The sequence below is a fragment of the Cryptomeria japonica genome, chromosome 6, assembly GCF_030272615.1.
Source record: "Cryptomeria japonica chromosome 6, Sugi_1.0, whole genome shotgun sequence".
Classification (NCBI taxonomy): domain Eukaryota; kingdom Viridiplantae; phylum Streptophyta; class Pinopsida; order Cupressales; family Cupressaceae; genus Cryptomeria; species Cryptomeria japonica.
Window position 1 is genome coordinate 424,203,749 of NC_081410.1, and position 26,949 is coordinate 424,230,697.

At 36.2% G+C, this 26,949-nt stretch overlaps 1 protein-coding gene across 2 annotated transcripts in view; it reads left to right on the plus strand.

The window, feature by feature from the left end:
- Positions 1-10,054: 10,054 nt before the first annotated feature.
- Positions 10,055-26,949, plus strand: part of LOC131043018 (outer envelope protein 61) — a 33,240-nt gene continuing 16,345 nt past the window's right edge. For both annotated transcript variants that reach the window (XM_057976367.2, XM_057976366.2), the window contains exons 1-8: positions 10,055-10,494; positions 14,920-15,150; positions 15,289-15,345; positions 15,615-15,743; positions 16,528-16,605; positions 16,846-16,916; positions 17,033-17,085; positions 17,253-17,490. In XM_057976367.2, coding sequence (XP_057832350.2) covers positions 10,399-10,494; positions 14,920-15,150; positions 15,289-15,345; positions 15,615-15,743; positions 16,528-16,605; positions 16,846-16,916; positions 17,033-17,085; positions 17,253-17,490 — 953 coding nt within the window. In that variant the 5' untranslated portion in view covers positions 10,055-10,398. The remainder of the gene's footprint in view (positions 10,495-14,919; positions 15,151-15,288; positions 15,346-15,614; positions 15,744-16,527; positions 16,606-16,845; positions 16,917-17,032; positions 17,086-17,252; positions 17,491-26,949) is intronic.

The following is a 26,949-nucleotide window of genomic DNA, read 5'->3' on the forward strand; positions in this document are numbered from 1 at the left end:
GGTGTCGTAGTATATATATATATATATATATATATATATATATATATATATATATATATATATATATATATACATGTACATGTATGTATATATACATACATGTACATGTATGTATATATACATGTATATATATATATCATATATATATACATGTATGTATATATATATACACACACACACACACACACATATATATATACATACATGTATATATATATATATATCATATATATATACATACATGTATATATATATATATATATCATATATATATACATGTATGTATATATATATACACATATATATATACATACATGTATATATACATACATATACATACATGTATATATACATATATATATATATACATACATATATATATATGCATGTATATATACATATGTATATATACATACATATATATATATATATGCATGTATATATACATATGTATATATATATATACACACACATGTACATGTGTTCATGTGCATTAAAAATATATATATATACACACACACACATGTACATGTGTTCATGTGCATTAAATATATATATATATATATATATATATATATATATAACAAATAGTATGTGTACAAGACCCCATACCTGTTTACCACATGAATCATGATTTGTGGGATGATCATTGACACAAACAAAATCGACATATAAACCAATATTATCATGATCACTGGATGCTCCATGTGCAACTGAAGAGGATGGACCATGATGTGAACTCGAAGCACCTAGACCATCACAGGGCCCATAGAACAGTCGATGGCAACTCGTATAAAAATGAGGTTCTGATGTACGTGGAATGGTTGTACTCATTTTAACATCATCCTCACCTCCTAGATCTCCCCTACTGTCAATGTGGCCACCTACCAAATCAGATGTCTGCTCACTAAGGCTACCAGTGAGTGTGGTCAATGAGGCCAATGTGGAGATAAAAAAATGTTGATGAACAGTCATAGGTATAACAGGCATAAGAGCCACAATGGGCTGGCGATGGGCAGGTCTATTGGGGTCAATACATTCCCCCAACCTATCTTGTGGCATGCCACCACCAACACCCTGGAATGCTCTAATATCAAAATAATTGGGCTTTAAACCCAAAACAAAATCTGCATATGATTTTCTCAAAAAGTATAAGGGGCACTCTAAGTTGGCATGTGGTGGGGAGTCAAATACCTCCTGCCATTAATCTCAAAAATTATCGGCCATGCCCCGATGTGTATAGCACTCCATGGATATGCAGGATTTGTTTGGTGGAATGGGTTCACCCATGACGAGGTTTGAAAAATATGGAACTAAGTGAGATTTGTCTATTTTTAAGTTCAAAATATCCCTATAGGAGAGGCCATCAGAATAAAACTGGCGTCTCTCCTCTCTCCATGCTTGATGTGAATTGAGCTCTGCATCTATAGACCTAATTGCACCAATAACGTTTTGCATCTTCGCTGCATGTGTGGGGACATATGTGGTGCTTTAAGGATCTCGTTAACTTTTTCTTGTATGGAAACAACATTCTCATCAATAATGGCTCAATATCGAGCCTCATCGGAACCAGGAGGTGGAGGTTGACGTGCGGGTGAAGGTGGAGGTGGGGGTGGAGGTGGTGCACCATGGGCAGGGTCATCTGTGGGGTGGAGCCTCTGTTGCATTGAGCAAATATTCTATATCAAACTCATCCATGATGATGTGTGTGTAATCTGAGCTCTCTCTCTCTCTCTCTCTCTCTCTCTCTCTCTCTCTCTCTCTCTCTCTCTCTCTCTCTATATATATATATATATATATATATCTAATTACAAATCAAATAAAAAATTTAAAAACTAACTTCTGAAACTAAAACATGAATAAATTATAAATAATTTAAAAACATATCCAATCTACATACACATACATACAAGCTCTAGAGACATATATATGATCAAGAATTTACATAAACATACGTGTACATGAAATCAAGAACATGTCAATGATCACATAAGAATTTCAAAATTTAACATCTATGAAATTTGTAATTAATCATAAGACACATAACTTAAGGGGATTGGCCTAACTAGGACATGTGGCTTAAGGGGATCAAACTATAAATAGGACAATTGGCTTAAGGGGATAGGCCTAATTAGGATGTATGTGGCTTAAGGGGAAGAAACTTTAAATAGGACACATGTGGCTCAAGGGGGTCATTTTAAATAAGTAATTATGACCATCCCCTTAAGACACATGTCCTAATTACATCAACCTTAAGGGGATGGTCGTAATTAAATTAAATTTGATCTTAATTACTTAATTTCATACTAATAGGACCTATTATGCCATAATATGACATTTATTAGGTCCTATTATGACATATATGACCCCTTAGGACGTGATGTGATCCTATTAGTTCATAAGGGGTACATGTTGTACATGTACACTAGTATGTCAAAAGGGGTATGGTCGTAATTAGTTAATTTCATACTTAGAATAGGAATTTCAAATTTAACATCTACAAATTTTATAATTAATCATAAGAAACGTGACTTAAGGGGATTGACCTAACTAGGACATGTGGCTTAAGGGGATCAAACTAGAAATAGGACAATTGGCTTAAGGGGATAGGCCTAATTAGTGTTGAGACATGGACTAGCTAGGACTCGAACCTAGGACCTTCCATACGTTGTTGGCCCCTCTAGGACCAGTCCATCATCGGTCCGGGTGTGGCTTATTTCCAACACCAACAATTAGGATGTATGTGGCTTAAGGGGAAGAAACTTTAAATAGGACAAATGTGGCTTAAGGGGAAGAAAATTAAAATAGGACACATGTGGCTTAAGGGGATCATTTTAAATAAATAATTACGACCATCCCCTTAAGACGCATGTCCTAATTACATGTATCTTAAGGGGATGGTTGTAATTAAATTAAATTTGATCATAATTACTTATATTCATACTAATAGGACCTATTATGTCATAATGTGGCATTTATTAGGTCCTATTATTCCATATATGACCCCTTAGGACGTGATGTGATCCTATGTGGTCATATGTAAGGGGCACATGTTGTACATGTACACTAGTATGTTAAAAGGGGCATGGTCGTAATAGTATGTTAAAATGGGTATGGTCGTAATTAGTTAATTGCATACTAGATATGTGTCTTAAGGGGATGGTCGTAATTAGGACACAATGTGAGATCTTATGTGGTCAAGTGGGGTCATAAGGGGTATGTTGTATACACTAATGTTAAAAAGGTGGCATTGTGTCTTAAGGGACCATCATATATATGTGTGTTTCTAAGGGGTTCGACGCATGTGTTTTAACACATGCGTGAACCCTTAGGACCACATATTCAACCCTTTTTAACATTACTGTATACAAAATACCCCTTATGATCCAACTTGACCATATTAGATTACATTGTGTCCTAATTACGACCATCCTCTTAAGACACATGTCCTAAATTATGGCATTTAATAGTCCACCTAATATGCCATATTACATTGCATAATAGGTCCTATTATGCCATAATATGGTGCATCATAGGTCTTATTATGACATATCCTATTACGCCATAATAGGACCAATTATACTATATTATGACATAATAGGGCCTTTTGTGCCATAATATGGCATATAATAAGACCTATTATGCCATAATATGGCATATAATAAGACCTATTATGCCATAATATGGCATAATAGGTCCTATTCTAAGTATGAAATTAACTAATTACGATCCAAAAAAAATTAGAGGACATACTATTACGACCATGATATTACGACAATCCCCTTAAGACACATGTCCTTATGCCATATTATAGCATAATAGGTCCTATTATGGCATTATAGGACCTATGACGCCATATTAGATCAAGTTGGGTCATAAGCTTGGGTATATTGTATACACTACTAGGATGTTAAAAGGGGTCATATGTGGTCCTAAGGGGTCACGCATGTGTAAAACACATGCACATGACCCCTTAGGACCACATATGACCCCTTAGGATGTGATGTGATCCTATGTGGTCATAACTTGGGGTATGTTGTATGTACACTAACTTATGTTAAAAGGGGTATCATAGAACGTCCTATTATGACATCATAGGACCTATGATGCCAAATTATATGGCATATTAGATCAAGCTGGGTCATAAGGGGTATATTGTATACATTAATAGGATGTTAAAAGGGGTCATATGTGGTTTTAAGGGGTCACATGCATGTGTTTTAACACATGCATGTGACCCCTTAAAACCACGTATGACCCCTTAGGATGTGATTTGATCCTATTTGGTCATAACTTGGGGTATGTTGTATGTACACTAACTTATGTTAAATAGGTTATCATGGTTGTAATAGTATGTCCTCTAAATTGAATTTGATCGTAATTAGTTAATTTCATACTTAGAATAGGACCTAACATGCCATATTATGGCACAAAAGGCCCTATTATGCCATAATATTATGGCATAATAGGTCCTATTATGGCATAATAGGTCCTATTATGGCATAATAGGTCCTATTATGGCATATTATGGTATAATATGACCTATTATGCCAATATGCCATAATAGGTCCTATTATGCCACATTAACATGACCTATTATGCCATGTAATATGGCATATTAGGTGGACTATTAAATGCCATAATATAGGACATGTGTCTTAAGGGGATGGGCGTAATTAGGACACTATGTGATCTTATGTGGTCAAGTTGGGTCTTAAGGGGTATCTTGTATACATTAATGTTAAAAAGGGTTGAATATGTGGTCCTAAGGGGTCACACATGTGTTAAAACACATGCGTCCAACCCCTTAGGACCACATATATATATGACGGTCCCTTAAGACACACTATCATCTAGATGTGGTCATGAGTGGTATATGTCCATATTTTGGCATAATAGGTCCTATTATGGCATTGAATAGGACCTATGATGCCATATCATATGGTATATATTAGGTCAAGTTCAGTCATAAGGGGTATATTGTATATGAGTTAATAGGATGTTAAAAGGGGTCATATGTGGTCCTAAGGGGTCCTAAGGGGTCATGCATGTGTTCTAACACATGTGTGACCCCTTAGGATCACATATGATCTCTTAGAACACAATGTGGTCCTAAAGGGTCACACATGCACACGTTCTAACTCATGCTTTCAACCCCTTAGGATCGTGTACATATGACCCCATAGGAACACATAGTGTCATAAGGGGTCATATGTGGTCCTAAGGGGTCACACATGTACAATATAACACATGCATGATCTCTTAGGACCACATATGACCCCTTAGGACATTATGCACGATCCTATGGGGTCATATGTGGTCGTAAGGGGTTGAATGCATGTGTACATGACCCTTTAGGATGACATATTCAATGACCCCTTGGGATACTAGGATGTTAAAATTGAGTCATATGTGGTGGACTAAGGGGTCACGCATGTGTTAAAACATGTGCGTGACCCCTTATGACCAAATATGACCCCTCAGGATGTGATGTGATCCTATGTGGTCATAGGGGCTATGTTGTATACACTAGATGTTAAAAGGGGTCATATGTGGTCCTAAGGGGTCACATATACATGTTAAAACACATGTGTGATCCCTTAGGACCAAATATGACCCCTTATGATGCTATGTGCTCCCATGGGGTCATATGTGGTCTTAAGGGGTCGGGCATGTGTTAGAACACATGCGTGACCCCTTAGGACTACATTTGACCCCTTAGGGTCCATTATGATCCTATATGGTCATATTGGGTCATATGGTCATGTATGTGATCCTATACTTTGGTTTTTCAACATTTTCATTTTCATTTAAAAAGATTTTGGTTTTGGTTTTTCTATGTTTTGGTTTTCGCTTTGGTAAAATTTAACAATGTTTTAGTTTCATTTTTGTTGTAACTTTTTGGTTTTGGTTTTCATTTTGATTTTGTATTTTGTTTTGGTTTTGATTTTATTTTTGGTTTTGGTTTCGTTTCAAGGTTTTCAACATTTTCATTAAATTCATTCATCAACCATGAAAAAATTATTTTATAAAAAAATTACTGTCATTAAAACCTAGATTAACACTAAAAAAAGCATGATTTAATCAATTCATAAAAAAAAATCATTATCAATTAAAAAAATAATTTAAAAACTAAATTTAACTAATTTTTAAACTAAAATAACCAATTTTTAAACTAAAAACATAATTTTTTAATGAAAAAAATAATTTTAAACTAAAAATCTAATTTTTTAACTAAAAAAATATTTTTTAAACTAAAAAAAATAATTTTAAACTGAAAATCTAATTTTTTAAACTAAAAAATTAATTTAAATATAAAATATTGAAAAAAATGGTAAAGGGCGTACTTGGAAGACTTGTTGGTGGCTCTTGCTGAGGGCTCCATTGCTTCAATCGGGATCCCGATTCGTCTCCTACTGACTCCACCCGGTTTTCACTTTTTTTCTAAGTCTAAAACTTCCACATCAAGTGGACACAACTTCTTGCACTTACCCAACAACTTCTTGAATTGTTCTATTCTTCCTCTCCACAACACCATTTTGTTGTGGTGTCCTAGGAGCATATAACTATCTCTTAACTCCATGCTATTCACAATATGCATTAAACTCATCGAAAGTGAATTCTCAACCTCTATTAGATCTCAGACACTTTAGCTTAATTCTAGTCTCAGTTTCAACTCTAGCTTTGAAAATTTTGAACTTCTCCAACACTTCAGACTTCTCCCTTAAAAAGGTAACCCACATCATTCTTGAAAAGTCATCAATCAACAACATGAAATACCTATCACCTTGGAAGATTCTCACTCTAGAAGGACCACATAGATCAGTATGCACAAGATCCAATAGTCCATTACAATTATACTGTTTTCTCTTATAAGTAACTCTTGTCTTCTTCCCTAATTGACATTCCTTACATACCATATTAGAAGGCTTTATTAACTTTGGTAGATCTCTCACTGCCTGAGTAGAACTTGTCTTAACTATGTAATCAAAATTTACATGACACATTCTTTTATGCCATAACCAACTTTCATCAATCTGACCAATCAAATAAATTTTACCACCAACATTCAAGTGAAAGATATTACCTTCAGACTTTTTCCCTGATGCAATCTCAATTCCGATGCTACTCAAGATCTCACAGTTGCCATTCTTGAATTGCAAATTATATCCCTTATCAACCATTTGACCAACATTCAAAATATTATGCTTTAAATCTTCAACATACAACACATCATCAATATTATGCTTACCATAAAGAGAAATAGAACCTCTACCACAGATTACACAAGCTTTGTTATCAACAAATCTTATTATGCCACCATCATACCTTTCCAAGTTCACAAATTTACTCTTATCACCTGTCATATGATGAGAGCAACCACTGTCAAATACCCATTCATCTTTCTCTTCAACTTTAGCAGCTAACACTTTCTCTTCATTAGTACAACTTGTAGAATATGTAGTTACAAGATCATCTTCCTTGATAGAAATGAACACAAATTCATCTCCTAAATTACCCTTATCTAACTCATCATCTGTCACACCTTCATCAACAACATAATAACACTTCTTCTGATATTTAGGCTTATATGACTTAAATGACTTCTTAGGATTTCTATCTCTTTCCGGACACCTTGATGCAAAATGTCCTATCTTATTACATGAAAAGCATTTAAGGGGTAATTTTCCTTCATACTTACCGACACCTTTAGGCAATCTTCTGGCAATAAGTGCTTCAAGCTCCTCAAGCTCTCTTTCTTCATCTTCCATCTCTTTCATCTCTTTCTCATATCTAGATACTCTTGTAGAACTTTCTCTTAGATCATATCTCTGCTTCCCGAAAATAGTAGCTTTGAATGCAAATTTAGTCTTAGGAAGAGAGTTTGCAAACTCACTCGGCTCAAAAGCAACAAGTTTACCAATCAACATGTCTCTTGTCACATTTGCCACAGTCTGGATCTCATCAATAGCAACAACTTTATGCTTGTAAGCATGAGGTAAGGATCTCAACACTTTAGCAATAATCTTAGACTTCTAAAATTCCACTAACACATCTGATTCCACACACAAGCTTGTTCACTTTCTGCATAAAAGAAGTAATATTCTCATCTTCACCCATCTCTGGGTTCCCATATTTACCCTTCAAGCTCTTCAACTTAGCAATCTTCACATGGCTATCACCTTCATGCAAGGTCTCCAATTTTACCCAAATCTCATGAGCGGTCTCTAAGTTCATCACATTATTCATCTCAGAATCTGATAAGGCATTCAACAATGCTTCCTTGGCTCTAATATTGTATTATGCTTCTTTTATCTCATTTGGAGTAGTAGGACCATTTTGTGAAACATTACATACATTCTTAGTAGTCTGAACCATTACTTTTCTCCAATGCATCTGAAATGAACTTGCATCCGGCTCTTTAGTTCATTCCATCAATCATATAAATACTTTCAATTTACCCATTTAATTTAAGGTCTTTAAGCAATGAATTGAATTTAAAACCTTCCATTGATAAGTGAATGAGGTCAACAGACTTAAAAAAAATCCTCATATGAAATATAAACATTTAAATAAGAAAAAACATCTTTAAAAATATAAAATGCTTAAATTATCAATTTGAAAGTGTAAAGTGAAAGTTGGACAAAATTATAACTCTTCGTAAAATGCAAAAGCAAGAAATTCTGATCATTGAGATAAAAACTAATTATCTTAATTTACATTATATCAATATACAACTTTTACTCCAACACACTTCCATTTAAGTCTCATTCAAGGGACCTTATAAATGTTTAAATAAATCCACGAGGGTGGATCCACTCAAATCCATTTCTATCACAATTTAATCATTTAAAAAAAAAAAAATAGTTTAAATAAAAATAAAATAAAATAATAAATCTTTTATCTTGATTTCTTTAAATGGTAGGAGTTTTATACACTTAGTTAGGAGTTTTATACACTTAGTTAGCTTCATGAGTTAATAATATAAACTTCTTCATCTTTTAATATTAGATGAACAAGTAAACTAGTATATCTATCATTAACATTAAATCATTATTATATTATGATATTGCATCAATGAAATGATAGATGTATTATTGAGATAATAAAAAAGTTAATTGATTGCATGATGAAAATAGATAGAATTGATTGATTAGTTAAACTTAACTTAGATTGGGAGGTAGTTGAGAGGAGAAAACAAATAAAATATTTTTGAGGAGAAAATATGTATTTAAGTGTCAAAAACATGTCAAATTAAATGCTTTTAGTTTTTATTGACACACATTTTTGCATCCATTATGTGAGTATAATAGGCCTTCAACACAATAAGTATTACTTTCTAATGAGTTAAAGAGTTAAACATTTAACCATTCAAAATCATAATCTAAATATATGAAAAAAAATGGAGAAATAATACTATTGATTGAGACAAACACTAGTGATCTTAATTTATATTATATTGATTAATAATCTTTATCATCCACACAGTTTACACTGTAATTTTATAGAAATAGGTTATCTAAAAACTTGAAATGGTTGATGCTAATTATTGATACCAACAACAAAATCTTTAAATAGGTGGAATAAATTTTCAAACTACCCCAAATATAACCATTGTGAATTTTTATTTTCTAAACTATATTTCCAATTTAACATGTGCTAAATTTATTTCTCCCTTCCAAAAAAAAATAGACCTTTGTTAATGGGTCCTTGATCTATTGGTGAAGTTGAATGGCTCCAATTGAGACCACCACAAACCAAATCTTGCTGAATAGGATACCCTCATACCTTTAAAAGAAAAAATAGACCTTATAACCTCCTCATTGAGATTTCCTTTTATACCTACCTTCAAATCCACGTTAGAGGGGTCCACTAAAAATACATTTACACCTACTTAATGTTATCTAACCGTGTGGAATAGCTTCACTTTTCTTAACTATGAGTTGGTAACTCAATTTTTGTCGTTTGCTTTTTTTGTTTTCCACTTTAAACTGTACTATTAATAGACTATTCTAATAAATTAGTAAGGTTGGGAAAGCATAATTATCCTTTATGCGGTCTACGCAAAAAGAGAAACATATACTCGGTGTATATACATACATTCAACATTGACGGCTGCTGTGGTCATTTGACCCCACGAAGAAACCCTCGGAGATCGCGTGCGCGCATTGCAAATAAATAGCCCATATGCCACGAGTTATTCTCACGCTAAATTCTGTGTTTTTTTGCCCCACAATTTTGCCTTGGAAATCTTGTTAATTATTTAACGCAATTCCATCGCTGCAGCTCCCTTGATTGTAGAGTGAATATTTTCCTGTGGTCAAATTCTATTCGATATAATTTTTTTTTCCCTTTTTGAATTTGGCTGGTCTGCTAAGAGGCAATTGAATTATCAGAATGTTTAACGGAATGATGGATCCGGAGCTGATGAGATTGGCACAGGAGCAGATGAGCAGAATTCCACCTGATGAACTCATGAAGATGCAACAACAGGTAAATTTGTTTATGAAACTCTTTCCTATTGTTTTTGTTGCTGGAAAATTGGCTTTGATTGTGTCAAAGTTAGAACTTTCAGTTTGGATTTATAGACTTGTGATACCAAGTTCTTTTAATTTTTGTTTGGAAAATTTTGGTTGAGGCTATTATTGGCCTTTTAGGTGAATTGGGTTGTTCTTTTCTTAGGAGTCGCAGGCTTGAATCACACCATAATCACTTTACCATCTGGGTAGCCTTATTGAGCTGCTGTTTATTTTTAGTTAAGATTGTAAACATGTTTGATGCTTGAATATGCACTATCATCACACCACAACCTCGATACATATGGATTGCTTCAATCGGAGATTTGAACTGAATATTCCTTGCACCAAATTTCTTTGATTTGTGATCCTCTATTTGAAATGTAGTTATTTCTTTTAATTACGCGACGCGCCCTTAGATTTGAGATCCCCATTGTGAAACAGATTTGGTGTTTATATTTTCGCAATGGCAATTATAGCCCGCGGGCAGAGACCTGCATAGTTTTATTATTGTGAAACTCTACAAGAACATAGATACATGCCTGTATCTTTTTGTTTGGCTTTGGAAGATATGGACTGTACAACTCCTTCATGTTGCATTAAAACCACAAAGGAGCAATCCTTGTTATCTCATTGCCATGGGGTAAACCCATCTCATTCATATTTAAAGTAGACCTAGTGCAATCTCTTAATGGCAACCAGTAATATTTAGTGTTCCATGGAAACGCGTTTCCCCCCAGGCCCAAGTCTCCCTGTCCCTGAAACCTGTCCTCGAAACTTTTGCCCTTTGTCCCCCATCCCTGAAGCCCGTCCCCGCGTCCCGTCTCCCTGCCCCCAATGGCCGTGTAACATTGGTATTATTGCTTTTCCAAATATGCCAATTGGCCAATAGGAGAGTTGGATGTATAGAAGCTTCAACCAATTTTTATATCAGATGTTTTGTTTCTTCTTTGGCTAGACAATCCTTGGGTAACGTCATGGACTGCCTTTAACAGTGTGTGGTTTATTCTTAGACAACACTTATTAGATCTGTAAAGTTGTAAGAATATGTCACGTTCAAATGTAGCTCATAATTGTGAGATCACAACCTTGTCTCACTGTCTGCTGGAGTTATGAGAAGCCTTACTGCAGTGGGGGAATACAATTGTAGCTCACACTCTCACAAGACTTTATGCTTGTGCTCTCCTGATAGCTAGTTTTTCCTTATGGATTATAAATAGTTAGGTATGAGCAGTGTTTCATTTGCTTCTGCATGTACTTTTGCTTTTTTACATGCTATTTCTAATGGCTTTAATAATTCAGGTTGAGCACTACGTAGACACACTTTTGCAGTAAAGGATGTTGAGGATGGGACACTTGATGAATGCACTAGAACTTTACAAGTTTTCAACTTCCCAGAACTAAATATGACGTTTTGCCTTGTACTGTTTTTAGTTATGAACCTGACATTCTTTTGCTTCTAGAAACCATTTCATTGATTGTGTATATGATTCTTTCATGCATGAATTATGGTCTGTAGATACCACCTTGTCAATGATGAATCAAAATATATGCTATTATTTGATCTCATTATTCATATTTGACTGTGGTTCTCAGTTTTTCAACCATTGCAGAGATATTGTTTTAGGAAAAAACCAAAGCAATAGATTTAGTCATCTTTAGTTTCAACCTTGAGATGTTTTTACAATTCTGGTGATTATATATACATCAAATTGATTTTTTTTTTCATCTTTGTTACCATAGAAACTGGCATGGTTGTTTAATTTTGAACTGCCTACCAAAGTAGGCATTTATCATTGGCAGACTGCATGTGTATTTTTTTACTGCAGCAGCAACAACAGGTAATTTGTGGGTACACAAATCTGTTGGGCTGCCAAAAACAACTGGGTATACTGGAAAGTCAACTAAGTAAGAATTTGGAACATTCAAAGTGGTTAAAAAATCGACATTTTTGCAGTGATGAACCTAACATTGCACCTTAGTTGGGATAAGTATGAAAGGGTCTTGAAGGTCTTGTTCTTCAATTTATCAAACATCAACAAACTTCATTTTTGACACCCTGCCAATTTAATCTGTGAATTAATGTGCTAAATTAATCTGCCAATTTAATTAGCTTGCTAGAATAAGCTAGATTAAGCTACAGGGCCGATTTTTGAGATCCTGTAGAGTCCAAGACCCAGATGTTTGTAATTGATAAAATTTAGAAGTTATATCTTGCTAGAGCAAGTGAATTTGTCATGCAGTTTTGTCTGATTTATCCAGAGACATGCTTCTAAAATTATGGATATGAAGCACACATTATTAAAGATAAGAGAATTATAGCAAAGGTCCGAGGATTGTAGCAGAGGTAATTTTGAACTTGGACATAGTGATTTTGGAAGTACTATATCACAATCAGCATATGGCTTGGACAACATGATTGCCCACAAGCCATTTGTATTAATACTGAATAAATGGGCATAACTGGATATTGGAACAATAGAATTGTTGCTAAGACTGCCTAGCCTGTTTTGATTTTTCCAGCAGGATAACAGAAAGCATGCATAGATAACTGTTGTTACTGTTGAGTATCCAAATTAAGACAATTTGAATGGTGCCTTAGATTAAACATCAAGATATCTACAAACATCAAACACTGTATGAGTTGCAGAAGTCAATTTTTTGCAGAATCAACTTATTAAGTCCAAATATCTGGGAAATGGAATGACCTTAATAGTATAATACCAATTGTAAGGGAAATTAATCGCAGTCTTATTGTGGAATGCAAAAAACTGATTTCAAAGAAGTTTGTTCCTAGAGCTAAATGTTTTGACAAGTGGCGGCGTCTCAGATCAACAAAGTACCACACTGAGAAAGGTTCTTAAGTGTTATGATACAAGACAAATTTTATTGTTGTAGGGGGTCTCTAACAGCTCTGCTTTGTTGATCTTAATGTAATGGCCTAAAATGTGAATATTTGTTATCTGCGTGTAAAAACATTAATTACTGAGGAAGGGAAAATGTTTCCTCTACAGAGAGAATTGCTGGATTGGGGGAAACTAAATAAAACATGTTTTAATCTTTTTTCCTTTGGTATTGTTTTTGTTTATTGAGTTTTGAAACTCAACAAAATAAGACTATTTGATATAGATTATGATTCCATTTTCTTTATTTTTGGGTTACATTTTGGCAAATTCATGATTTCTTAATCTATATGAGAAAAGGATGATGAATTTCAAAATTTCCAATTGTATGGGAAATGCCCAATATAATTTGATTACTCTGTACTGTTTTAGGCTTTTAGAAGCTTAATATGTTGACATTTGTATATTAAAAAGACAAATAATATAGGCCACGATTCCCATGCCAGCGGCTGACTACACACTGATGAAGCTAATCTCACTGTGGTTTCTGTTGTTGCTAAGTTACTGGTTCTGGTATGGACCCTGGTTCAGGTTCGTGGATCTGGCAAATTTTGTTTTGGATTGGGTTCATCCACACAAAAAAATGTAAAAATCATATACACACACATTTGCAACCTAAAAGCATGAATTAATTTTAGAATACCACATAGCATAATATAGTCAACAAAACCACCTTAAACTCTAATGTCATTTTAAATATAAATGTTAAACTTTATGAAATTTTCATTGATCAAACTTCAATTTCAATATTAAAATAATAATAATATCAAGTTCAACAATCAATTTTCAGCATCATATGGATTTTCTAAATCATCAACACTATCATCATCATTGACATTACATGATATAGGAACATTTGAAGAACCACAAGCAGTGCCATTGCCATGCACACTAAGTGTGCTTGTCTTTAGACTACCAAAGTACAACATGTTGGACAGTGGAAGCACCCAAGTCAATTTGCTTTGGCTCCATAGCCCGCAACTTTGTGGGGGTCTTGGGGCAATACCTCCAGTGGGGCTTAGCAGGGGTTTGGGGGCAGCAGCCCTCGTGGGTGAGTTGAAGGGGCAGAGCCCCACCACAAGGCCCAAATAAAGATCTTTAAAATCACACAAACCTTCATGGCACACCCCATTTTCATAAATTTTTAAAAGGCAAAGAAAAAGATGGAATATTTTAAAAAAACCAAAAAAGAAAAGAAAAATGCACAGATTTGCCTTGGGTATCATGTATCTGGTTCGAACCAGACCTGTATCCAGTAACACAGCCTAATTATGAAAATTATAAATAATATTGATGAAATATTATCTGTAGGACCTTTCATGCAGTCTACCAGGTCCCCCGACATTGATATTAAAACCAGCTTTATTTGGTTTGGTTTTAGCTTGTAATTACATGGTGTTGCAATCATTGTGTTTATCTGTAAATTTGAAGCATTAGCCTAGCAGTCATATTTATTTTAATTAGGGGGTGTTATCTTTACCTTCTATGTACCTTGGCAGATGATGGCCAATCCAGCTTTAATGAAGATGGCAACAGAAAGTATGAAGGACTTGAAGCCTGAAGATTTAAGATTTGCAGCAGAGCAGATGAAGAATGTACGGGAGGAGGATATGGCTGAAATAAGGGACCGCATGTCAAATGCTTCACCTGATCAAATTGCAGCTATGCAGGCCCAGGCAGAAGCTCAGTCTGCATATCAATTGCAAGGAGCTCAAAACCTAAAATATCAGGTCTGAGCATTATCTTTGTTTTCAAAGTATAATTTTGGTGTAAAGTCATTATACCCTTGCTGGCAATGTTTTCCAGTATAGCTTTAACTGTTGATCAATTTCATACTCATAAGACTTGTTACTTCTGAGTTCGGACAGGGAAATCAGCTTCATGCTGAAGGGAAATACAGCGAAGCAGCAGAAAAATACCTGCAAGTCAGTGTTAATCTTCTAACTTGATTGCTTGATTTCAGAAGCTTTGCATGCTCATTTAGCATTATGCTTTCTTGTTTTTGCATTATTGTTAAGCATAAGAAATAATCTTATGTATGCTTGCCCAGCATAATTTGTTCTGTTTTGCATGCATGATCACAATGTGATTTCTTGATTTTGAGTGCTCTCTTCGCACAATGTATTTTATATTATTTCTTTTGAAGTGTTATTTTTCAAGAGGTTAAATTTTGATTCGCATTTTATTTTGACAGGTGAAAAGCAATCTAAGAGGAATAGCATTCCCCAAATCGAAAAGTTTGATAACTGCATGCTCACTGAATTTAATGTCTTGCTATCTAAAGACCAGGCAATATAAGGATTGTATTCAAGTAGGTTCAGAGGTAAGGCAGTTGGAAGCATATCCTTTTTTGAGAATGATGGAAAAGATAGATATGGGAATTTTTTATAAACATAAATTTGCGAGGATAGGATGTCAAGGATTTATGCTATACATAAATATGTTTGCAAAGTTTTAAATTCTGGGCAGTCTTCTTTTCTAAGGATGAAATCTAGGTAATATATATTTTACCTGTTTGTGTTATTGAGATTTTAAGTTATGTTGCAGCGTGAGAGTCTGCCTTATGCATCCCAATTGGCAAGACTTAGTAAATAAGTTCTATATGCTTCTATTCTTTCATATTTGATCTTACTTATAATACTCTCCTCCTGCTGGAATAGAATATTGAAAGTGGGAGATGCCAGAGGAGAATTGATAAATGAATGCCAGACTTTAGTTAAAAGTTGATTCTATCCATTCTATGATAAAAAAAGTGATTAAATATTGTAACGATGGGGAAGACATTAGGATTTATATTTTGCTATCTGCATGCATTGATAATTATAGTGGATAGATAGTCTACACAATGTAGCACTCATATCACAATACAACAATGTATTGCATTTTTCTTGATTATATTGCATATGGTTCCAATGATCACACCAGAGGAATACCGCTATTGTGGGAAGAAGTCAGAATAATTGAATATAAGTCCTTGAATGCAACTCTTTATTGCCAAAGAGCTATAACATTCAGCCTCAGGCATTTTTTTCATGCTTGTATGTTTGGATTTGTGCTTTACTTTTTATGAATTAGATTTATGAATGCATAGTGTTGGGTGGTTACAGGTTCTGGCATATGATCCAATGAACGTTAAGGCTTTATATCGCAGAGGTCAAGCTTATAAATGGATTGGAAATCTAGAAGTAAGTAGTAAAATACTAAATTGATGATTAGTGTAGTATTACTTCAGTCAGTCATGAATAGTTCTGGTGCTGGAGATCAACGATAGTGAATATATTCATTTCTTTTTCCCAATGTTTTTTTTGACAATATATGGGGGACAGTAGTAAATGGAGATGGAAAGAATATAAAATGGAATCCAGAGGGTTTTGTAGTTATTTTGTCCTTTCATTCGAATGATAATCTTTTGTTTTGGAAACTAGTTGGCAGTTGTAGACTTGAGCAAAGCAGTTGAGGTTTCTCCTGAAGATGAAACAATTGCACAAGTTCTAAGGTACCAAACCTTTTTATCCCTGAGAACTCGTTTCATATGATGGGATTTTCTATTATTTATTTAGGTTGGTTTGTTTGGAGTCCAATTCTTATTTTTCTTTCTGAAAATCTCATCAGAGAAGCAAGAGCAGAGCTACAAGTGGAAGGGGAAAGTCAATATGATAGAAATGGTACGTGACAACTGTATTTAGTACTTATAAAGGTCTTCGTACCAGTGGTTATTCAGTTCTTGAAAAATTAAAAAACTGATAAATTATATTAGAGTCTATTAAGGCACTTTTATGAATGCTTGTTCTTTTTCTTAGTTCTTGTAATTTGGTTGATTGGGAAATCCCAGGACCTAGAATTGAAGAGATAACAGAGGAAGAAGCTGCCGTGTTGACCACAAAAAATGAAATAAAGGTCCCACAATCAACTCCTTTAGTGAATTCCGTTTCAGAACACAATAATGCTGGTAAGCAGGGGTCAGAAGATCTAAACACATTCTCTACTGATCGACTTGCAAATAATGCTCCCTCTGAGGATGCATATGCTGAAACTTTGAGAAGCCTTGGTGAAAATCCAGATATGATCAGGTTTGTTATTTTATTTTCCCATGGTATTCTTTAAGTTATTCTGTTGAAAAAAATTGGTCATTTTCCAGATACGATCTGGTTTGCTACCATTAATTTCATAAATGGATTTCAATCTGTCTTGTTAGCTATTTTTTTTTTCTCTGTCATGAAATGTCCAATAGTATTGTGTCAATGCCTGTGTTACAGGGTCTTCCCGGATGCCTGGACATACCTGAACTGAACTGGTCCAGGTTCAGATCTCCGGCATGGTGTGGCCTGGGTATGCCCAGGTTTATGCTCTGGGTCTGTGCATTTGGCCTGAGTATGTCTTCTGGGTGTCCCTGGGATGAACCTGGTAAACAATCACTCAGTGAATTAAAAAAAACAAACAGATTTTTACTTTTAGGATCAAAATAAAAATTTATTTTTCAGAATTGTAGTCAAGCTCTGAAATTTTAAATGTTTGTGAGTTTCTGAATCCTAATCACCATTTCCTGGGAAACATGCAAAGTGAAAACAGAGAAGAAATTAGAAAATGCAGTGAACCAAACATAACCATGCTGGTTAGCACGCACACAGCCATTGTGTTTTTGATTAAGAAACATAACCCTACTTCACTGTGAAAATTCCCACTAAAATCCAGAAAAAGTGTCGAAATCATTGCTGTGCAGGAAAGAAATTTCAAATCATGCTTGATTGTGTTAAAATTAGTCAAAAGTGTAGTCAAGATTTTTTTTTAAAATCGTGATTTTACCAACGGAAGAGTCTACAAACATGCTGATCTGTGATTAATAGGACAAAATCATTCTTGGGAATAAATTGGCAAATCAAAAGATAAAGATTGTTTCAAAAAATTGTGATTTAATTAGTAAAAAATCAGGTTAGGGTCAGGATTTCTGAAAAAAATGAAAAAAAAAAACCATTAAAAATATAAAATCACCAGAAAATGTGATTTTGTGGCAAATCACAATTTAATTGGATTAGATCAGAAAAAATTATTTTTTGGGTGATTTTGTGGTTTAATTATTTTCTGATCCAAGTTCCAATTTATCACGATAAATTGGGATTTTTTCTCACTGCTACTATGGTCTGCTCACCTGTCAATATATATAGTAAACCATTTGAGTTCACGACCTGCTCTTTTTTATTTACGAATGAAATAGGTTGTGAAGTTTCTAAGAAAAGTGTCATATCACATTTTAGTTACTTATATTCATTTCTACGGTTAGTCAAATTTCCAGTGTTCCACGGCCGTTGGGGACAGGGAGATGGGGGGACGCGGGGATGGGCTTCGGGGACGGGGGGACAAAGGGAAAAAGTTGTGGGGACGGGTTTCGGAGACGGGGGGACTTGGGCCTGGGGACGGGGAAACGCGTTTCCGTGGAACACTGCAAATTTCAACCTTTTTTTATTGTATTTTGTCTCTTTTCCAATGGATATTTGAAGTGGCTGTTAGTCACGGTTCCATACAAGATCACTTTAGCCGAGGCCGGGGCTTTCCCAGTTGAAGCAGCTGTGATGATTCAGCTGTTAGAATATTTGAAGAGAATAGTGAACTTGCAAGTTCACTGCTAGCCTGAAATTGGGATAGAGGAAAAGCTAAATAGAAGAAAAAACACATGGATGAAACAAAATAACAAGTGGATGAATGAATGAGGAATTAATATGCAAGAATGCTCAATTATAAATGCAGAAATCAGAAGGTATTTGAGAGAGAAAGTCAAAGCGGTGATGTGGACAAAACAACTTGGGTGAAAAAGGGAATATAATGTCAAGCAATTCAATCCTCCATGTGACCATGAGCAAAAACACAAAATGAAATGGTAAATGGCTAATAGCCGATTTCTGAATTAGTTTGCACTATCTTAGGCGTGAAACAGGGAGGTGGAAAACACCCAAAGAGAAGTGGGCTGACAGGGTTTGTCATCTCTGCAGATCAGGTTTGATGGAATTAGAATGACATCATGGAGTGTTTTGCATATGAGGACATTTATTCCAATTATGCTAATACTTTAGAAGTTGAATCTCTAATAGCTTTGTTCAAGGAGGAATGTGTGCAGGAAAGAAATTTCAAATCATGCTTGATTGGGTTAAAATTAGTCAAAAGTGTAGTCAAGATTTTTTTTTAAAATCGTAATTTTACCAAGGGAAGAGTCTGCAAACATGCTGTTCTGTGATTAATAGGACAAAATCACTCTTGGGAATATATTGGCAAATCAAAAGGTAAAGATTGTTTCAAAAAATTGTGATTTAATTAGTAAAAAATCAGGTTAGGGTTAGGATTTCTGAAAAAAATGAAAAAAAAAACCATTAAAAATATAAAATCACCAGAAAATGTGATTTTGTGGCAAATCACAATTTAATTGGATTAGATCAGAAAAAAGTATTTTTTGGGTGATTTTGTGGTTTAATTATTTTCTGATCCAAGTTCCAATTTATTACGATAAATTGGGATTTTTTCTCACTGCTACTATGGTCCACTCACCTGTCAATATATATATATAGTAAACCAATTGAGTTCATGACCTGCTCTTTTTTCTTTACGAATAAAATAGGTTGTGAAGTTTCTAAGAAAAATGTTATATCACATTTTAGATACTTATATTCATTTCTACGGTTAGTCAAATTTCAACCTTTTTTTTTATTGTATTTCGTCTCTTTTCTAATGGATATTTGAAGTGGCTGTTAGTCACGGTTCCATACAAGATCACTTTAGCTGAGGCCGGGCCCTTCCCAGTTGAAGCAGCTGTGATGATTCAGTTGTTAGGATATTTGAAGAGAATAGAGAACTTGCAAGTTCACTGCTAGCCTGAAATTGGGATAGAGGAAAAGCTAAATAGAAGAAAAAACACAGGGATGAAACAAAATAACAAGTGGATCAATGAATGAGGAATTAATATGCAAGAATGCTCAATTATAAATGCAGAAATCAAAAGTTATTTGAGAGAGAAAGTCAAAGCGGTGATGTGGACAAAACAACTTGGATGAAAAAGGGAATATAATGTCAAGCAATTCAGTCCTACATGTGACCATGAGCAAAAACACAAAATGAGATGGTAAATGGCTAATAGCCGGTTTCTGAATTAGTTTGCACCATCTTAGGTGTGAAACAGGGAGGTGGAAAACACCCAAAGAGAAGTGGGCTGACAGGGGTTGTCATCTCTGCAGATCAGGGTTGATGGAATTAGAATGACATCATGGAGTGTTTTGCATATGAGGACATTTATTCCAATTATGCTAATACTTTAGAAGTTGAATCTCTCATAGATTTGTTCAAGGAGGAATGAATTGCCAAGATGGCAGATTACTTGATCAAAATCCATAGCAAAAGAACCATGATCAGCATAGAAATTGGGGACAATCGTAAGTAGGGGTTGGGGTTTGTTGGTTGATTCTTTTGGTGGTTATTGAGTTGTTTTCAGTCATGGGTCCCTGTTGTGACCATTTCACACATCGCCCCATTAAAATGGGGACCCCCTCTTTTTGCTCGTTTTGCTTGTTCTTCTTCTCTGCTTTTTTTAGGGTTTTGGTAGTTTGTTAGTTGTCTGGATTTAGGGTCAAGCCTTAGGGTTCCCGTTTTGACGTTTTCAGGCCAGAGTCCAGTCAGTCTTGAGAGCTTTTTTGAGCTTCCTCTCACAGGATGCAATTTTGAATAAAGTGAATTCGCCAGAAGCTAAATAAGTTGGTCTATTTTTAATTGGAATTTTGAACAAATTTGCCTAAGTGTTGATGATGAAATTGTGAATTTTGTCCAAATGAGTAATTTTGACCAAATTTTGAGTTTTTTGATATTTGATCCCGGGCATTGGAAATGATTTGTTTTTGCCTTGTGAAGTGATTAGAATCCCGAAATCATGATATTTTGGCCTGTAGGAGCAAAATCGCTCCTGTCCCTCAGTGAAGGACCGGAGCTCGTTTTCAAAAATCTTACAGTCTCTGCAGGATCAAGATGATTTTTCAATTGGAAATAGTAAAGGGAGGCATGATCTTTCTGTTGAATATAATTTGAAGAATTTCATGAGCACGGAAATGTCCCAGGAGTGAAAATCGCTCCTGTCCCTCAGTGAAGGACCGGAGCTCAAAATCAAACATCACCTTGTCCTTGCAGGATTTGAGCAACTTGACGATTTGAAGTGATCAAAGGAGGTATGTTTTGTCAGTTGAATATAAATTGAAGTGTCTTCGTGAAGGAAAATGGACCAAAATTGCAAAATCGCTCCTGTCCCTCAGTCAGGGACCAGGGCGAAATTCAGTGTAGCTCCCGTCCCTCTCCCAGGGACCAGAGCGAAATTCTTCATAAGGCAAAATTCAGGCAAAGGCAAGCAAGTTTTAAGTTTGAAGGCAAGAAAGGAAGGTGAAATGGACCTGTTGAATACAAATTGAAGATTGCAAGACGCCTGATGAACTCCATATTGGCCTAGGCGCTCCTGTCCCTCAGTCAGGGACCAGAGCGATTTTTGCCTTAGGTCAATTTCTCGCCAAGTTTGAATGAATTCCAAGCCATGAATGAATGAAAGGATGCATAACGAGACCGTTGAAGATAAAATTGGAAGTTGGCAAAGTGTGATGGAGCCTACAAGTCTAAATTCGCTCCTGTCCCTCAGCCAGGGACCAGGGCGATATGTTAGTTATGATGCCTTTCCTCCAAGTTCAAACCACTCCAAGTCAAGGTGAAGGGTGGCAAGGACATTTTGAAGAGTCTCAATGAAGAACGAAGTATCAAAGGTCGCCAATATTGAAAGAATTACACCAAATATCCTAGTTCGCTCCTGTCCCTCAGGCAGGGACCAGAGCGAAAGTGTTCAAATGAGGCCAAGTTTGGATTGCCATTCACATTTTAAATGTTTGAAAGGGAGTAAAAGACATCGTTTTGCACTTTGAAGACAATTACAAGTTAATATGATGAAGATTTTGCACTAAAAGCCCAAGATCGCTCCTGTCCTTCAGTCAAGGACCAGGGCGAAATTCAGTATAGCTCCCGTCCCTCAGGCAGGGACCAGAGCGAAACCTTCACAAAGGCTTAGATTTTGAAAGTTGATCGCGTATCAAGTGACCAAGAGGGATCAAAGGACTTCATTTTACACGATGAAAGCAATGGCAAGTTGATGAAAGCAAGCATGAGCCCAGGACATTGAAGTTCGCTCCTGTCCCTCAGTCAGGGACCAGGGCGATATTTACTATATTTGCCAATCCATTCAAAAATCATGCCAAGACAAGGTTATGCGAGGTCACAAAATATCAAAGGTATCTTAAGAAGATGATATGCAAAGAAATTAAGTGTCAAAAGGTGATCAATTTGAACAAGGAAGCTATATCGCTCCTGTCCCTCAGTCAGGGACCAGGGCGATTTTCATTAAATCACTCATTTCCTTCAAGGTCACGTCAAAGCCAAGGTACACAAGATCAAAGATATCATTTCGAAGGCGACAAACGAGAAGTTAATGTTAAGAACGAAGAATTTTGGCTAAGAGCATAGGGATCGCTCCTGTCCCTCACCAAAGGACCAGGGCGATAATCCATTTAAGCATCAAAGTGCCTTGTAAAAACCAAGTGAAGTAAAGGTAGAATGAAGAAACAACGTTCTTGTTTGCCTTATGATAAAAATTGGCAGTTTAAAAAGCAAGATCAAGGAGAAAACACCAAATTCGCTCCTGTCCCTCACCAAGGGACCAGGGCGATAATGGTCACAGAGGCACTCATTCGCAAAGTCAAGTTAGTCAAGTTCGAAATTCCCAGTAAAAATGCCAAATTCGACATGGAGATGATGGTTTCAAACGTCAAAGGCACAAGAATCAAGATCAAGATGGTAATTCGCTCCTGTCCCTCAGTCAGGGACCAGGGCGATAATGGTTTGTGTCCTTACTTTCCTCCAATTTTGGCGCCAAACATTTTTTTGGAATTTATTTTAAATGCTAAAAATCGATAAGTTTGAAAATTCAATTAAATAGCATTTAAAATTGTGCTAAAACATTAATTAATTGATTTTTTGCCATTTAAAAATCGAGTTTATTAATTAAAAAGCGATGGCATTTAATTAATTAATTTTGCCTATTTAAAAATCGAAAAATTAATTATAAAGGCAATTAATTAATTTATTATTATAAAAATGGAGCGCTTGGATTTATTTTGTAAAAGTCGGCCTTTGTTATTTATTTAAAAATCATTTTAATTTCTTTATTTTGGCAAAGTCGGCCTAGAGGTGAATATGAGGTGAGCGCTTATAAAGGGAGGGTGAAAATTTTCATTTTCACATTATCATTTTATCATCTCACATGTGATCTTGGAAGAGGAAGTGCGAATTGTGTTTAGAGAGTGCGAATTTAGCAAAGGAAGGCGCAAGCATCATCAAAGGAGGTGCGAACCTTAGTTTCCATATTGAGCGAACTTGCCAAGGACATTGAAGATCACGTCAAAGACATCCCCAAGGGTGGCGAGTTGATAGGAAGGACGTTCGCTTGAGAATTCACGTGGAAAGGGCTTCAAACTTTAATTTTGCCTAGGCGATTTTCTTCATTTTGCATTTTAGAGTTAGCTCTCAAGTGAGGTATGGCGATGTGGTCCCTTGTTTTTAATTTCGAATTTTGATCGTCATTGCTTCAAGTTTTGAATTTTGAAATTTTGAATTTCAATAGCTCAATCGTTATTTAGGAAATGATAACTCAAAGACTTATCATGAAGTTTCCTAAAATTAATCTAGTCTATGTTATGCATTGCAATATCTAGTTACTTATTATGAAATGTTGTGTAGGTATGGCGACCTCGAAGGCGGGAGCATCCACCAGTCGTCCAGCTCTCATGAAGGAAGATCAAAAGACCGAAGAAGTGGAGACCAAGATCGTGTCGAAGTGGAGCAACATTGGAGATACTAACTTGGGCAACTTCAGCACGAAGAAGTTTCGAGAGGTCCCTTACATTGGCAAGCCATCACCTGTCGCCAGGAGGATAATCGAAAGTGGCATCATTAAGGCGGCCGGCTTCCCTCCAGCAGTTCAGTGCCATGAGTTGATGATCGAGTGTGCTCGTCATTATGATCCTCAATCCAGAACAATCGTGTCCAAGGAAGGAAACACTTTAGCTTATCTTTCAGAAGAGGCTATAAGTGAGGCTTTCCATCTTCCAGAGCACAGAGATATGGTCTATAAGAGTATAGAAGGAGCCAGGTCAATTTACGAAGATGATCCAGATGCTTGCCTAAGCATCATTAACAAGAACTGGTTACTCAAGAGTCGCCCTTGCCTGAGCAAGGTACCAAACACACCACATAGGATCGATTTCCAGGAGGAGTACAGAGATTTGATTACAATGCTCAACCGAGTCACAGGAGCCCCTCAGGCCTTCTACTTTGAGAAGTGGATGTTCTACTTCATTCAGGTGATAGTTCAGGGTAAAGGAACAATTCATTGGGCTAGAATGATTAGCCATTGCTTGGACGTACAGTTGAGGAGACTAAAAGCTACCAAGTCCTTCCACATGAGTTCATACGTCATATATGCTTTGATTAGGAGCTTTGAGTACGCAGGACTACCTCACAGAGGAGTGATTGGAAGAGGACCCGGCGAGGTCAGAGTTTGTGATTCCTATGTTCACTTGCATCATCCGCCAGGAAACAACTACAAGTTAGTTAATGATACCTTCACGATGAACATCACAAGGACGTTGCAAGGTGGGATTCACAACAGATTATCTCAGGATGCACAGGAACTAGTGAAGAGGTACGGTGCTTGGTTTATCCAATTTCCGAAGTTTACTTATATCAGAGTTCATGGATGTCCTTCACCTCCATACATGTTGCCGAGATATCCGACAGACAGAATAGTGTTACTTGAGGTAACAAGACAGTTGGCAGCTTATGCGAAGGCTTTCAGACACAGACATGGAAATGGAGTTCCCGTACCTATCATATTGGGCAATTCAGTTGAGGTATGTCCTAATGCTTTAGCCATGGATGACGCAGAGAAGGAGTTAGCTTTGTATTCTTTTTCATCCTTTGCTTTAAGAGAAAGCTTTGATCCACATGGATATATAGAGGAGATAGTCGGTAGGAAGTTTAAGCATGAGTTCCAGATAGAAGATTTTATGATGAATCTCTTAGATGATCTTGAAGTAAAAAGGAAGATGCATTCTAGATTGCCTTTGGATTTCATCAGGAAATGCAGGATTTACAGAGTGGCCGACCAAGCTCAGGACAGTGGCAGACATCTCCAATCATCCTATGATCGAGAAAGCAAATCAGTGAGGTTAGATTGGAATGAGCCCGAGGTCGTGGATCTAGATGCTTTGATGACTCCAGTCTTGTCTTGTACCCACAGATGGGTTGATGTGCAGCATCAGAAGTTGAGAGTGCAGGGCATAGCTATGACTTTCACCTTGGAGGAGAGACCAGCCGAAGGTGGAGCTAGTGTAAGCGAAGGCAATCCTAATCATAGAAATTCAAGTGAAGGCAACCTTCGAAGTGCAAGTGAAGGCAATCTCCATCCAAGAGGCTCGAAGATGAAAGAGAGACCTGGAAAGAGAGAATCTTCCAAGAAGAAGCAAGAGGCCAACCGAGATCGTTCATCCGGCACATCTTCTCGACAAGAGAAGAGGACACTTGAAGTGGAAGAGTCTATGGAGTCAATGGTACAGAATGATAGGCAGGAAGAGGGACAGGCACCGCAAGGGTCACCAGATGGATCTCTCCAAGATTACGAGCTACATGAAGACAAGAACAATGACGAAGTAACATCTCCTCCCAGAGAAGAAGAAGCATTGCATAAGGAGATTCAGGTTAGAGAGACAAGATCAGCCATCCCAGATTGGTTGAAGGAAAGATTAACAAAAGTGATCGTGATTGAGGACAAAGACAATGTAATTGACTTAGAGAGCCTTGTTGGACATTCCCAGGAAGTGACAGAGAAAAGGAAGGCTACCAAGATGTCCAAGATGATTAGAGATGAGACTGGATCCAGAAAATTACAGATAGCTACACCGGCGGTGGACAAGTATGAAGGGGAGATCCTAGCAGAGGAATATGATGTAGAGACATTTGAGCTAGGTCCATCCACAGCCGAGCAGACACTAGATGATGCCACAGATTCCTTTGAGGCATTGAAGGACAAGCTTAGAGAAGAAATGGAGAAGAGTAGAAAGCTTGAGAGAGAGGTCGGTGCATGGAGAACATATTTCAGTCATCTCAATCAGCCTTTAGGACGTCAGGATCCAGCAAGATCACCCATACAGACACTCCCCCTTCAATCAATTGGTGAGGCAGAGAGATTCAAGAGTATGGTCCAGCGTATGAGTACTTGGATGGACAAATCTCATACAGTTGCCGTAGAATTTGCAACAAGGATGATGAAGACTATTCATAGGGCTATTCAGGTTCTTGAGATCATCCACAATTTGATGATAACGGTAGCTGCTTTTGCTCATACCAAAGATGTTGTTATTCCTGTCTTGAAAGTAATCAGACAAACATCGAGGAAGGTCTTAGCACAGGAA